Consider the following 16,301-nt stretch of genomic DNA (forward strand, 5'->3'; position numbering starts at 1 on the left):
GGACGGCTGCTTTGGATGTCCAGAAAGGTTTCCAGTTGGCGGCAAAAGATTGTTCAGTACCTATTATTTTACAGACATTTCCAGACATTTGAAACACCAAACTGTTGTAAATGTTTCTCTGTATTATAACAGAAATTAGAATTTTATGAATCTTTTTATCTTTCATCTCATACATGAATGTTTGAAATCAGAATTGTCGCTGGAATGTCAACTGTCAAGTAATTGCTTGTGTGAATCACACAAACAAGACATGATTGCGTCTTTAATCCCATCACACCGTCCTATAGTCTGCTCTTTGTTTGTGTGTGTGCTTCTCTCTGCAGGGAGTTTGGCTGGAGGGATCCAGAGCTGCCAGAGGTCATCCAGATGCTGCAGCATCAGTTCCCGTCAGTCCAGTCCAACGCCGCTGCGTACCTCCAGCACCTCTGCTTTGGAGACAACAAAATCAAATCGGAGGTACTGTCTGTGACAGAAAAGGCTTTGAGGCAGACAAAGAGATGAAAAATGTCAGTTTTTACTACCTTTGATGCCCCGGTCTTTGGGGAAAAAAAAGTATTTCAATAAACTTTTTAGAACACAGACAAGGAGGAAATGGAGGATTTATTTAGCAAGGTGTTCCGCTCTGGTAACACTCATCTAGCGATTCTTACAGGCCTAAATGGATGCCTGGATTGATAAGATCCAAATTCCACAGAGTTTATTGGCAGCAGATGGAGTAAGGCTTCCTCAGCCACCAGTATCTGTCTGTTTGTCACTTTGACACTTGAATGGACCTGCGTAATCCTGACTCCTATCACCTTTGCTAGTGAGCCATAAAGGTGTGTTGCGAAAGAAAATTTTTTTTTGCTATTTAACCACTAAAAATATCCAAAAGAATCTGTTTGTATTCTTCCTTCTCATTTATCACTGCTCTTTTCCTGTGTGCCTGCTTGTTAATTGATTGAATTACTTGATAACTGCGCTCAGGATGACTGGGCTGCTCTAGTGTCCTGTTTTTGATCAATTCGACCTAATTACAAAATAGCTGCTGGGGTTTTTTAGTGGATGTATAGCTTCATTTTGAATCCAATTCAACATGAAGACTTGCAATAAATGTACGCTTTGGATAAAGAAATACAGATGGTTGATATTTATGGTGCATGCAGTTGGCCTAAGACGGTGGTCCCCCAGCATTTTCTGGCTGGTTTATTGTCAGACAATATTTTCACGGACCAGCCTGTACAAGGCTGAAGTGAGCGTTGGATTTTTTTTAATTGAGCTTCCAGTTTCCCTTGACTTTTGAAGGTAAAGTTTATCTTCATCCTCTGTAAAATATCTGCAGCTGCTTTAAACTTTATTTGTACACTAGATTTTGTGTGGAAACCATTAAAACGTAATCTATATTTTTTATTAACCTATAACTGTCTAAGTGGAAAATAAAAATCAGACGCCAACTTCAGCACCACCCGACTTTTAAGGTGCGACGGATAAATACAGAAAAAAAGTCACTAAAACTGGCATTTTATTTAATAAACCACCTTTTCAGCAACTTTATTAGCAGCATTAGAAGGCCAGTTTCTGAATATTGTGCTCTATTAATATGGAATGTGGGAAAAACTGTCACAATTAATCCATATTTGGAGTAAAGACTCCTAGTTTTTGTCTGTTAAATGTAGCTTTCTTTTATTTTGAAGGTGAATTCTCCTCTTTTGTTGGAACAGAAAGGTGCAAAATGAAATCAACAATTTCTTGTGCTCCTTGTTCTCCTTTAAGAAACACAAATTCTTTGTGCACTGAGTAACTAATAAGAGGCCCAAAACAAATGTAAGAAGAGAAAAGATGAAAGATAAGATTAAGGGTGGTGGTGTGTGGCCAAAGCTGAACTTTGCTTTGCCCTAGAAAAAGATACATCAGGGATAAAACAACACAGACTGAGGGACTCGTATGAGCCACTAATCAGAGATACAACCCGAGAGTCCTGTTGATCACAGAGATACACTCATGGGCATCTTTAATTGATTTTTTTCCACCATCTGACCTATTTTATCTGCAGTCTTGGAGAGCTTTGGTAGCATTTTAGGATTGGGGGGTTTGTTTTCCTTGTCAGTTTTGTGTTAACTACACAGACTAATACCCGATCTGCCGTCTGCAACGTCTCCGTTGCGTTTGTGTCTCCGTAGTGTTGCGTCGACACAAAAAATAGAAACATTCGTTCATCAATCAGTTATGTTTACATCGCCTCCATCATGTCTGCGTCTGGGGGGAAAAAAGTATTTTATTTCTCGTACGTCGACGCATCAATTTTGCGGGAAAAAGCCGGAGAAATGAAAAAAACGGTTCAGGGTTTCTGAATAAAAACTTCTGTTGTCCTTTCAAAATAAAAGTTTATAAAACTACACTTATATTTAAGGTGATAAAGATTTAACACCACGGATAGCATGGTTGTCCATTTTTGCCATGCATTTTAAAAAGGACTCTGTGAGGAAGGACAGGGCATGTGATCTAACTGCATGAGCAAAGAGTGCGGGACGAAGTACTCGACACGGGGGGGCAGGACAAACCACTTCCCTGGAAGCTGCCCTAACTACTAATAAACTGTATAGTGAAGGTCTATCTAGTAGTGCACCATGCTCACAACTTTTTTTTTTAACGTCATTATGACATCACCAAAGTAAAAAGCTAATAGATATCACCATTTTACAAAGATCATCTATGAATCCACAATGTTCTGGTGACTAAAATGTGGATGGTTTATAAAAAATAAAATACAAAGAAAATATAAAGGTTTTTTATAGCAAAAAATGCTTAAATGCAACACATTGTGGTCTATATTTGCCAATATAGTGAGCATTGATGCACACTGGTTTTCCGCAGAGACTTCTGGGAAATTTCTAGGGCATTGTAGATCTGGACAGCACTTAAAAAATGGCAGACCAGTGTAAATCAGGCCTAATTCCTTTGGTTTTCATTATTTTTTCATTTTTGTTTAAGCTTTGTTTTTTCACACTTTTTTTACATTTGTTTGGTGAGCTTTTGCATCCTACAAACTTATACGAAGCTGTACGGATTGTCAAGTGCAACGGGCACTCCGTCGGTGGAACCTTACTGGCCTCCCAGAGCAATGATCACACAGCATCTTGGTACTGTCAAAAATCAGCCACAGACCTTGACATGCTCCCAAAACCCAACCCTAAGATCCGAGAGCTGCATATGATGTATTTTTTATCACTGTTCATCATGCGCTCCTTAACCTCTGCTGTAATAATCCTGTAAATTATTATTATTTCTTTACATTTTCTCTCACATTAATGAAGACTCACATTTTGCTTCTGACTGAAATACTATTGCAGCTAGTATTTAAACTCCTTATAGTGAGACACAATCAAGATGGTTAAAAGCTGCACTTCTACATGCTTCTACCATGACTGCATTATTTAACAGTTAAACTTTCTGCTCAGAGGTGGGAGCACCTGTTGCATTAACACCTGGAAGTGCAGTCATTTGTAGATAGAGCCCAAAGGTTATAAATATAGCTGCAGCTCCATGTGGAACTAGTCCAGCTTTGGAAACGCAACAAGAAAATCTGTATCAGAAAGACTTTTCACACTACAGAAAGGAAGTAAGTAAATCTTTATTTATATAGCACTTTTCTCAGAACACACTCAGGTAACAAACAAAAGTGAACTCAAGTAAAAGTCAGCTAAAAGCTCTACTAAATAAAAACGTCTCAACTTGAGTTTTAAAACACTTGACTGAGTGGAGCAGAGACAGAGGGAGGACATTCCAAAGTCTGGGAGTAACTGCCTGAAAGGCGAAGTCTCCCCTAGATTTAGAGCGACTTTTTGGAACACATAAAAAATTCTAGGGGTACAAAACAAAAGAAACAAAATATCCAAAAAGGGGAATAAAAAAACCCACTTATTTTTAGAAACTTTTAATGATGAAAAAAGCACAATTATTGCCTAAATGATATTTTGTGTCCTTATTTGATGGAAGATTAAGATTATGGATGTCCCGGTCAGGTGTTTTTTGGCCCTGATATAATTCCGAGATTAATATTTTGATATTTAGAATCTCCCAATAGCGAGTTGTAGAGGCTTTTAAAACACATTTTTAAATTAAGAACAAATTTCATACACAGATCAAAGTTGTCCTGTATTTTATTTTGTCATTTACCTTATTTTATCATTTAACACTTTACCAGCTGTTTTTGTGTGCCTCCAGCTCAAACTGCTGCCGTATTTTTAAAATAAATATCAGATTCCTGAATGCAACGTCCAATTTAAATCGAGTCGGAAACTATGTGACCGGGCCCAATTTTCCATCCCGTAACTGAATCGGGAAATCCCTAACTAGGACTAAATGAATTGTAAAAATGTGCAAACTGTGGTTCCCCTTTGCACATTGTTTATCATTGTTCAAAAGCTACTTTAACTCTGTCGTTAACACAGGCAGATTCTGGTGTAACAATCCCAGACTCAGGAGGTAAATTCCTCTCTTTATATTAATTTTCTTTTTGTTTTTGACCAGCCTATTCTTCGTGAGGTAATGTAAGCATTTAAAACCTCCACTGCTGCATTTCTCTCATAAAAAAAAGGAATATTGAAAATAGGAAAAACAGCAACCATCTTTCAATATGCCTGCAGATTCGGCGGCAGGGTGGAATCCAGCTGCTGGTGGATCTGTTGGATCACCGGATGACAGATGTGCACCGCAGCGCCTGTGGAGCGCTGAGGAACCTGGTGTACGGCAAAGCAAACGACGACAACAAGATAGCCCTGAAGAACTGCGGAGGAATTCCTGCTCTGGTCCGGCTGCTCCGGAAGACCACGGATGTAGAGATCCGGGAGCTGCTGACAGGTAAGATGTGAACCACAAGGGCAGTTTTCCCCGAGCAGCATTAGCACCGTATTATCATTTATAAGCTGAAACTGCAATTGTTATTGTTATTCAGTTTAACACAGGATTTGTCAAATTTAGCAAAGAAAACGCTATGGATAGTCAAAGCAGCACATTTTTTCTGGCTCCTAATGTTTTGATTTTATTCTATTCTGTTACTAAAAAGTAAATGTTTTTTATTTGGATTTAAAGATGTTGGGTATTTTGACTGGAAACTAAAAGGAGAAGCAGGCGTCGTTTTTCTGGAGAAACTTTACCTTTTATTTCCTTAACTGTCTGATCGACATTTTTGGCTGCAGTTGAAAAATACATATAACTGGTTAACACCTAGAAAGTTCTGAGTAAGAGAGAGGGTGGGGATAGTTTAGCAGAATGGAGAGTTCCAATTCAGGAACTAAATGAGGAAAATGGGTTTCTCTTAGTGGCACCCACACCCTTGAAAACATCTCTGCTGAGGGCCCATAAAAAGGATATCTGTCATCATGTGTCAGCTTTGGAGAACAGCCGTCAGTTTGATGGGATATTTATTCCCTAAATCTGGACCAAGATCATCCAGACTGCACTTAGACGTGTGGAAAACGTGGACTGGAATGACGGAGGAAAAAAAATGCTCCAAGAAGAGCAAAAGAGTTTAAACTCAAATGGCCAGAAAACATTTAGTTTTGAAGAACACCTTTAATTAGGCCCTTATTAAAATAAAATAAAACTGGAATGTTATGTTATACATTGTTAAATGTTAGGGATTTAGCCCTTTTTTACACTATAAAAGATGAAAAAATAAACTAAATTTATTTCTGTCCCATTTAAATGCAAAACACCTGTGATATTCACTGACTTTCCTCCTCTGCAGTCTACAGTCATTCCCTGAGCTGATGTAAGATTCAAGCAAACTTTGTTTTTTTCTCAGCTTCTTCATATTGTTTAGAGTTGTAAATTCACTGCGGACAGAGACACCAATTAGGAAAACATGCATTTCATTACTCTGTAAAAAATATATATATATATCCAAAATAAAGGGGAAAAAAGTAGCCTTGCTTTGAAAGACTGTGCAGCAAGAACTTTTTGTTTTAGCTCATTTGGACACCGGCTGATGTGAAAAATGAAAAATGCCCTTAAATGCACACATACTAAGGGGTTTAACGATTCATTTTGATGATTCATATCATATTATGTGATTCCCGATACAATTAATAGTAGCTATTGGTTCATTATGAACCACCCGATTCACTGACTTCCAATCCAGGACATCTTTAGCCAAAATGTATCCAGTGTGACTCAGAGATAAATCCCTGGGTACTAAACAGTGCAGGTGAAGTTTTCGATTTAGTCGATTAATCTTAACACCCCTAGCAAATACAAATACACATGGTGCAGAAAACATCCTCCGTACACAGATGTGTGTAGAAGTTTTGGAAAACGTTTTTCTTTTTTATCTAGAGGAAATGAAAGTAGAGGTTGTGTGCTGTTAAAGTCTTAAAGAAGATTACCATATAAATTAGAGCAGCAATTCAAGGCACGAAGCACAGAAATCCCTCCTGTCACAAATTAATCAGCCGAACGACCGACCAGACGGAGCACGCTCTCCTTCCCTTCATACACCTTTAAGAAATAACCCTCTCTCTCTTTGTGTCGTTATCCAGTTCAGACTTTATAATTGGTCGTTCCTTCTTTCTCCTGTTTTTGCCGTCCTTTTTAACTCTTCTTCTGACTTGGTGCCTCTCTTTTACTGTTGAGCATTTTCAATGAGGATCTTAGCCAGTTTCTTCTCATCTGAGATTCAATAAAGGTTTTACACGTGCTTTAGTCGAAACAACTCCCTGTATCCAGTGTGTCTTCTTGGATGAAGTTTAGCGGTTCTCAAGTGACAGCATCTTTGCGTAGAGCGGGTAATTGTCCGGGAAATTCACTGTCAGCATCTTCTCACTGAGGACGTCTGCAAAAATAGTATACCAACACAAAAAGATTGTGATAGATCACCCACAGCAGTACGTTTCATCGCTGGGATGGCACCTCTCTGTCACTTCTAGAATGAAAAGTAGAAGCCTGAAGAAACAGATTTGAGTTGACTGAGGTCTATTAGATATTACAGGGTATCGGAGACTGTGTTTGAAATTTCGAAATTTAAAGTAATTATGACAAAACTGCTGTGAAATTTTGGCTACTGAGAAGTGCTATTGTACACAATTATTTTCTAATAAGAAGTCATTATTTTAGTTTTCGCTTATAACAAAATGTTTACCGGAAATGTAAAGGCTTAGTTACCATCATTCTATGATATTGAGAAGATTCATTAAAGCATTTCTTTGGGACTAAAAGAAATGGTAGAAGAGGAGAAGACTTCTGCCAACCCCCTCTTGACAGATAGTAAGAGGAGTGGCCCCTCTTTTAAGACAGGAAGAGGCGTGTCCCGATGACCCCACCTAACAGACAGGAAGAGGAGTGTGCTGCTGATCCCTTCTAAATAAGCAGGAAGAATATGAGCATGGTCAGAACTGAAAGTAGGAAAAATAACAAAATTAAAATTAAATCAAGAGACAGGACGCAGCACCATGCACGAGCTAAAAGCGTGAGCAACTGGCTCGGTATCTCATCCCTGGTTGTTAGGGCTCAAGTCTACCACAAAATAATATTTTCCCCCCCAACTTTTTTCTTTAAAGAACTCTTCCCCCCTGTCCTACTGAACCACTCAAAGGGCCAATAATGTATGCAGTGTTTGTCATGGGGGCGGGGGGTCTGACCTACCACAAAGGCACCCTGCCGCTTCTATTGTCAAACAACAGGTGAGCTTCTTTCAGGACGCCTACTCCACTGATTGCTGCGCAGAGTGTGTCCTGTGCGTTAAATAGTTTTTCTCTCCATCATTATGTGTTTCTAATGTACAATTCATGTTTTACTGGTTTTTAAGGTTTTTTGTTGTGAGGTAAGAAGTTTTATTTTTAATCACAGGGGTTATCAAAACTGCTATAGTCTTAAATTTCCTTCCTGCACAAATAAGAATTACAAAGGCCAAATAATAACTCTGAAAGAGGTCAGGAGAACAAAGAGGGATGCTGCAAAGCTCCAGAAGAGACAAAATATGATGGGGGCACGGTTCCAAGCATGCTGCAAATGAAAGATGGGAAATGGCATCAGAGACAAAGACAGATAGCCAACATATTCATTTCCCCTCCCTACTTATCACAGCGCACTCACAACCTCCTGCTGCCACTCATGATGTAAGGCTGAGGCAATTAACCTCCTTCATCTGTCTCGCACGCATGTCTGTGTATGTTGCACCTCTGAGAGCTGAGATGTGCACGCCGGCACGTCCATGTGCGCCCACAAAGCTGCGGTGTGAGCCGGTGCACACTTGGAGGTTATTAAGCGTGCGAGACAGTGTGAGAGTGTGTGTTTCAGATCAAAGATAAAATCTGCTGCCTTTCACCTCAGGGAGATGATGTCATACTCTGCACAATGAGACATGATGCTGGCAAACAGCTGAATTTACTCGAATTAGAAGATCATCTGTGTTTTGCAGCTGCAGCATGACGTCATGTAGTGCAATTGGACTTGTATGATGTGCTTTTTCCTACAAAAGTGTGGTCGCTGTGATTGAACTGCCACGTTTGACAGTGAATAATTGCAGGTATGGTGGAAACACCAGTTAATTCCGATTTGTCATAACTGTGGTTATATTTTAATAAAGTAAAATAAAGAGAGTGTTGTGCTTTGCTTAAAGTTAAACCATAGAAAAGACAAGCAAAACACAATTTTTTTTTTTTAGTTTCATTTTTTGGCAAGCTTTAAAATTGTTTTTCTTATGTTTTGTCTCAAATTTAAATAAAATGGGGAGTTGTTCCAAACAAACAGTCCGTCCACAACTTTCAAGCATATTTCTAATGAACTTTTGCCGCTCTGCTGTTACTATTTTCTTGAAAACAACACGTTTTTTTTTTTTTTGCACAAAACGGCATATTCCCATAAATATAACGCCACTGGGAAGACTACAAAAATACATCAAATGATGATGGGAGTGGGTCTTTAAAGTCCATTTGCTCTTAAGAACAGACTAAGAATCTTCACAGACATGTAAAGCTACAGACACACTGGGCATGTCAAGCTCAGTCAAGAACTTGCCACAAAAAGCTGAACGCACATTTATGTGTTCACTCTGGACAAGCAGGGAGGGGCTTCTTCTTCTTTGGTCTACTGTTTACTAGCGCATGTCTGCCACCCACAGTTGATAGAGGCTTGGTGCGAAATGTCATAATCTGTGGAATCTCACTCCAAGCTTTCTTCCTTCACAGCTCTAATCCAATATATGAAAGACTTGGTTGTATATATTTCTAGCCAGGCAACAACTGCAATTATTAATTTCTCCTACATGATCAATTTTCAAACAGTTTACACTACTGTGAATTGAAAGGGACGCCATCCATATGCCACTACCAAATCTGAGTCCGAGTTCAACCTGGTTTGATTTGCACATTTTGTACATATAGCTCAAAAGTTTGCGTACAAAATTGCGTAGCTATTTGTAGACATGAGAGTTTTGAAAGTCGAAATACGCGTTTACACACCTTTGCATAGACTTTTCATTGAAACTGGGGGGTGTGAACGTAGCTTTTCTCACTGTACTGAAGCGAATTGTTTCCTAGTTTTACTTTGGTCGGGTTCCCCACATTCTTGCACTTTCTACAATATTTGTTTGTTTTGTTCAAATTAGTCTTTTTCCACAGTTTTAAGTTTAATTTTCCGAGACCTCACCACTCTCCTACAGTAGAGTCCTACAAATAAAGTTCCCTATGATTAGAACAACAGATCCCAATTTTCCATTTAATAACTTATTTCTAAAGGTCACAAAGACTTTGTGAAATTGTTTTAAATTTCTCGCACATTCTGAGTCACAGCAGTTAGGCCAAAAGGGTTTTAGAAAATCTGCTTTGAATCTGTGAATATTTTGAAAAAGGTGCTTTGCATATTTTCTCTTTTTTGGACAGCGGCTTTGCAGCAGATACCTTGAAGTAACTACGGTAGCCGTGACAACACAGAGGAACTCCTTCATCAAATACTTTTGCAATAAAAAAACAGTCTCAAAAAAACATACAATAAATTGAAGAAACAGTTAATATACAGGTAGTTTATTGTAAAAGAAGTGCCGACTCTTTTACTAAAGATATCATGAAATTTACATGTATTTCATTTTATTTGTTATGGAGACAAAGAGCTTCTGCCTCAAACACTCACAGTCCAAATTGCTGGCAGGGTTCAGTGTCTAATATTCCAGAGATTAGTGAGGACACATGGAAACAGAAACACAGAAACATCCCCGAAAGCAAAAGCTGTAATCACACAGAGTGAACAACACATTTGTGAAAAACTGGAGTCCTTATTTAAGACACGGACCTGACGGCAGGATGCTTTAACCTTACAGACGCTATAATTGCTGCTCTTGAGATCCGCCACAGATAAGTGCAGATTTGACTGTGTGGACACTCGCATGTGCAAACATGCAATTACACACACATATATTAGGAAACAGACACTTTCAACCGAAAATACAATGTGTGGCTTTTCAAGGTTATCAGGGTTTATATATATATATATATGTACATGTTTGTGTGCGTGTGTGAGTGTGTGAGAGTGGAGGGAGGGGTGCATTTGTGCCACTCAAGAAGGCAACATGATTTGCCCTTTTCTTTAGCGGGTAAATGTGTAGGTATGTGTTTAAAGAACAGGGGCGCACTCTGGAGACGATGAGCTTGTGTCTATTCCAGGACGTGAGCTGGTGTTTGTGGGGGGGCAAAACGAGTGGACAGTAATTGGTGGGTGAGAGGACACTCACTCCATTTTCTTGGTTGGCTGGTCACAGTAAGCTGAAGTCTGGAGAGAATTCAGTTTTTAAACCAAAGAGACAATGAGAAAGTGGGATTTTCTAAAAGGAGATGGGATGGATGTGCCACTCTTTTTGTTAAAAGCAAAACCATTTCATAGTCAAATAAGTTTTGAATCACTATGTAAGTTAATCAGTTTTAATTATTTTTCTATTACTTTCAATCATCCTTCACTCGTAATTTTTTCTTTGTTACCGTTAAAAGCATGTCCAAAGCTGTGTTCACACCAGGCATGTCACACATTCAAGAAGGCGCTAAATGAACACACGTTTAGCCCATAGTTTTCACACTGGACAAGCAGGGAGGGACTCCTTCTTATTTTTCTACTGATGACTAGAGAATGTCCATCCCCTAGAGTTGGAAGGGGCTTGGTGAAGCGGTGCAAATCTTGCTCCAGGCTTTCTGTTTCACAGTTTATTCCGATATATGAAAGAAGTTATATCCATATTCCTTCACTACTCACTATTTAGTGCACTGTATGGTGCGTTTCGCCTTTTTGTAGGGCTGTCCCAGTCTACAATTTCCCAGAAGTCTCTGGGATAAACCAGTGTGCTCACTATATATGCTAACCGGATTTAGACCACAATACATTGCATATGAAATTTTTTTGCAATAAAACATTTTTTATTTTAATTGATTTTGTATAAACCATCCAAGATTTCATCTTCAGAACACATTGGATTCATAAATTGTCTTTGTAAAATGTTCATGTTTATTATATTTTTAATTTGGGAAAATGCTGATGTCAACAAAAAGTAGTGAGCATGGTGTTGTATTTCCTTTATAATCCAGGGCACTAGAAAGTCCCACACTATAGATTTTTTTTTGATATATGATTTATTTAAAGATTTTTTTAAATCAGGGAAAAAAACATTTAAATGCAGAATTCAAAAGCACAATTACAGAGACAGAAAAAAACACAACATAAACAAACAAAACGAAAAACATACACAAAACGCCCCCACGGAAAATAAATGTAAAGTTATCATACAAGCAATACTGACATAGCCTCAGTATCATATAATTCCAGCCGAGCATAAATTCCAATTATTAATTTCTCCTCCATGATCAATTTTGAAACAGTTAGCACTTTCGTGAACTCAATGCGAACCACTTCACTACCAAATCCGAGTCCCTGATTGGTCAGACTTCAACTGGTCTAACTTGCACTGTGCGTTCAATGGCCATGCGTTTTATACGTAGAGCCCGAAAACTGTAGTAGAAACTTGTGTAGCTCTGCGTGAACGCGGAAGCCAGAAATGCACGTTTATGCGCGTTCTCTTTGGCTTTTCATTGGAACTGTCTGAACGCTTATTGGGCGGTGTGAACATGGCTTCAGGCTTTTACCACATGCACTGCTGATCAAAGTCTAGTTTCTTTCTGAAACACAAGAAAAAATATTCTGATAGTTTCTTATCTGGGGTTGTCGTTGGCCCTCTATTGCTGTCATCGTCCTCCATGCTGAACTGTTACTTTATGCCCCCTCTGTCTTCAGGTGTTTTGTGGAACCTGTCGTCGTGCGATGCCCTGAAGATGCCCATCATCCAGGATGCCCTGGCAGTGTTGACCAACGCTGTGATCATCCCACACTCAGGCTGGGACACCTCCCCGCACACGCAAGAGGACCGCAAGCTGCACCTTCACTCCTCCCAGGTCCTCCGCAACGCCACAGGCTGTCTCCGGTTAGTGTTTTCATTACTTTAGTCATTTTTATCAAAAAAGCATAAAGCTGAAAAAGGTTGAGTACATCAGCATCTTACTTTGCTAAAAACCATTCTTAGTTTTTTTTTCTTGCCCCAGGGGCAAAAACCCCCACCCCGTCCCAGGTAGTGATCCCAACCTAGATGGCGGCGCTCCCAAAAAACATTCTTGCCTCCACATCAAAATATTTTATATGTCTGCAAGGTAGTTTGTGGCTTGTTAGCAACTTTATAATTTGTCTTTAGCAAGTTTCCAGACCCCCTAGTAAGTCTGTACTGCAAAACAGCCCCCCTAGAAAGGAGTACAATCCTAACATTTGAAAAATTTTCTTTCAAAATAACAAAAACATCTGCCATAGGGAAAAGAAAGTTCATCTTACAATGAATTCTTATTTTAGTCACTATAAACTAAACCAAGATTATTTTGCTATTAAAATAACGTTCTCGATAAGATTATTTTTTTGCGAGATAATAAATAAGACAAATTTTTTAAACAAGGGTATTTTGTTTCCTGAAGTTTTAGCTTTTGCAGTATAGCAGGGTTTTTTTGTGAGACTTTTGTATCACTTATGTGTATGTGAATGTTTTAATAAGCCACAGGTGCTGCAGTCAGGCCCTCCCACATCCCAAAGCAATTTGTGTGTCCTTGCAAATAGGCTATTCTAATTTAAACTGTATTTAACTATTTAATTCTCTTAAATGGCATCAATGTAAGACATTATGTTAATTCTGGTGTTTATAATTTTTGCCAAAAGTCTGTAATAAAATATCCAGAAAGCGGTGTTTTAACTTGCAAATGGCAGGATTTTGTTGTTTCTAAGGGAAAAAACAAAATAACTTTGTTATAAGTGTCAAATATTTTTAGTGTAAACCTAGTACTATTTGTACCACTCCTCAAATGAAAAAGGAAAAAATTTATACTGGAAGGGACACAGAAAGGTGATAAGAATGAGACGCCGTTGTTTTTTAGAAATACAGTATGTAGCTCTGTAGCCCTATACTTGGGATATTGTCAGTAGTTCAAAACAGTCTGAAAAGAAGGGGTCTGATGTTGTGACATCATTTCATTCACTTACCAGTTCAAATCTGCTGATGCATATTAAAATCAAATTGGGAAATCTTTAGGTTTGAGTGAAGCCTAACGATGCCCATTCATTTTTACATTCTAGCTTTTCAACAGAACATTTTGCACTCAACTTTGTTGTTGTTCCCCTTTCGGCATAGCCCTTCACGATACCAAATCCAAATCAGAATCTTCAGCTTTTACTCATTCGCTGAGATGCCTTTTCACACACCCCTGAATTTGATCCTGGCTGGGGACTGGCACAGGGAGACTTAGACTTGGGCCTCAAAAGGACTAGTTTTAATGAATTTTGATAGTGATAATAGCAGGTCCAACAGTTTAAAGAACAGCCTGTCACATGTGTCCGTTGATATGTCTTTGGTATGCTTCTTTGTGCTTGTTGCTATTGTTAATTGACTTTGAACTAATTAGTTATATGAAGGAGAAAAGGACAAGAAGTACAGATAATTAAGGCGTGTGTGATAATGGTGGTGTCAGAGTAACCCTATAAACTGATACATCATGTGGATACATAATTAAAGTGTTTGACTGTGTGTTTGTCTATTAACTAAGTCCTTTTCTGGTGTAAATGCCAACCAGTCTGGACTAGTTGTTCTAATGAGGGCCACCGGTTGCTGCTAATGAGGCTAAACATCCTTTCTTAGGATTCAGTGAAGGTTAGAGTGATAGTTAGGTCCGGTTACAGCCAGGATTTAGTTTAAGGTTCTGCTATTAATCGTTATAATCAAACATTGAGGACTCCAAACTTGCTTTGCTTGTTGAAGGGACTTTAATGACGTACTAAGCCGTGCAACAAAGATTTTTGCATCGCTGAATGTTTCAAAAACATGTGCAGATGCTTTCTAGATTCATACTTTTAAAGTTGTGAAAGAAATCAAATTATTTAAGATTCTCTTAGCTGTTGTGGTGCACACTGATAGAACCATCTTCCCACTGAGTTAAGACATGACCCTCTTTTTACAAGTTTTCTGGATGTTTATGTTTAGTAAAAGGTAAGAGTTTTGTCCACTATGAAAATGGTTTAAAGTGAAGTATTTTTTTAAAAATACTATGAAACTTTGAGTATATATAGGGGGGAAAAATCCAATCCAAAAAAGGTAAAGCATTTATTCTTAATCTATGCTCATCTCAAAATATCCAGAAATTCTGGAACGGATCAATATACCAATTTGGAGGTGTTTTTCGTGAAGAATAAACATTGTAATACACTTCAAAGCTCAAAAAGGTTGAGTTGGCATGATATAGGCCCTTTAATTGTGCTTTGATTGATTTACACCTCAGGGCCACCCTACATATATCCCTGGCTTTAGGATATTTCCAAATTGCCAAACGATGTGGAAATGCTTCATATGGATTTGGAAAGGCTTCCATGACAGCTCTAAAGTGGAGTCCTCTTTCTGCTCGCTGCACATAAATTTGCATGTCAAATTAGAATTGGGGAGAGGTCTGTGGAAGGCTTTTAGCATCGCTCTGCCTGCATGGTGGAAATTCTGTGATACGGCCCGTGCTCATCATTATTTCTTCACTTGTCAGCCAGACGTTTTAGATGTCTCACTCATCTCTGTCCATCAAGCAGTGGATTATGAAATCGCAGATAAAAGGACAGAAAAGACAACATAAGAATGAAATTCTCTGTCTATGAGGGGCAGCACATGGAAATGCTGCTCCCGGCACCTTCCTGTCAGTGTGTGTTTGTTCTTTGCTGGCTAAAGCTTTTAATGGGGAACATGCTATAAAATGAGCAAATGTGAAATCGGAATGTGTTTGTATTTGCGTCTCTGTTGGTGTATACAGGAGATAAATGCAAGTAGCTTAGCTCCCTGAACAACAAGGACTAATTCATCTTTCTCACGGCTTGTTACTGGAATGCTGGGAGTCTGATTAAAGATTGAATATTTCATGGTGGGTTTGGTATATGGCCGGCCACCTGCTCTCTCCTGCCCCATTATCTTCCCAGCTTTATGTCTCCCTCCTTTTTTCTTTTCCATCTCTCCCATCCTCTTTTCTCGTGCCGCCTTTATCCGTTTCCCCCCCTCCATCTCACACCTTGTCTCTTCTTTTGCAGTGGCACATTTGAACCCTTCTGCCAGATTATTACTTCTTACAATCTTTGCGTGCACAGATCCTATTGTATCAGCTGAAAAGAAATCCTGGATTTTTCTTCTCTTTTTTGCCTTGAATCATCAGAAGCAGCACCAGCTGTGAAACAATGAATAAAAAAAGCAGATTAGACTTATCTTATTTGTCCATATTGTTTATTTTGGTTGTGTTTTGAACCATAAAATAAAAAAGGTTATCTTGATTCCAGTTAATTGTAATTTAAAAAAATATATCATAAATTAAGCAACATACTGCATTTTGCAAATATTAGGACTATTTGGTAGTGTCCAAAAAAATTAATGTTTTTACAGGAGACTCCAAATAACAACCCCCCTAGAAATAAGTCAAAAATTCTTAAAATGTAAAATTATTTTCTTTAAATAAGCAAATAAAAAAGGCAAATGTGGTAAGAAAAATGGTCATCATTCTGATTTTAAAAAAAACACACATTTTCTTAAAACAATATTATTCTCTTATGGAGAAACTTTCTTGATAAGATTATCTTTTTTGCAAGACCAAAATAAGATTTTTTCGTAACCCTTGTGCTATCTTAGATGACCCCACCCTTGACGTGTTATTCCTACCATGACAAAGGTGGATAAAGGTGGATAAAGGTGGAAAGATTTCATGTACACCAGTGAAGATCACAAGTCATTGAAGAAAAAA

At 38.4% G+C, this 16,301-nt stretch overlaps 1 protein-coding gene across 11 annotated transcripts in view; it reads left to right on the forward strand.

Annotated features, from left to right (window-relative positions):
• The window catches only part of LOC101168153 (catenin delta-2), a 181,499-nt gene that overhangs the window by 142,849 nt on the left and 22,349 nt on the right, over positions 1–16,301 (forward strand). For all 11 annotated transcript variants that reach the window (XM_023964880.1, XM_023964879.1, XM_023964878.1 and 8 more), the window contains 3 exons: positions 324–456; positions 4,626–4,839; positions 12,247–12,433. In XM_023964880.1, the coding sequence (XP_023820648.1) occupies positions 324–456; positions 4,626–4,839; positions 12,247–12,433 (534 nt within the window). The remainder of the gene's footprint in view (positions 1–323; positions 457–4,625; positions 4,840–12,246; positions 12,434–16,301) is intronic.

This window comes from Oryzias latipes, chromosome 17 (genome assembly GCF_002234675.1).
Source record: "Oryzias latipes chromosome 17, ASM223467v1".
Taxonomy (NCBI): Eukaryota; Metazoa; Chordata; class Actinopteri; order Beloniformes; family Adrianichthyidae; genus Oryzias; species Oryzias latipes.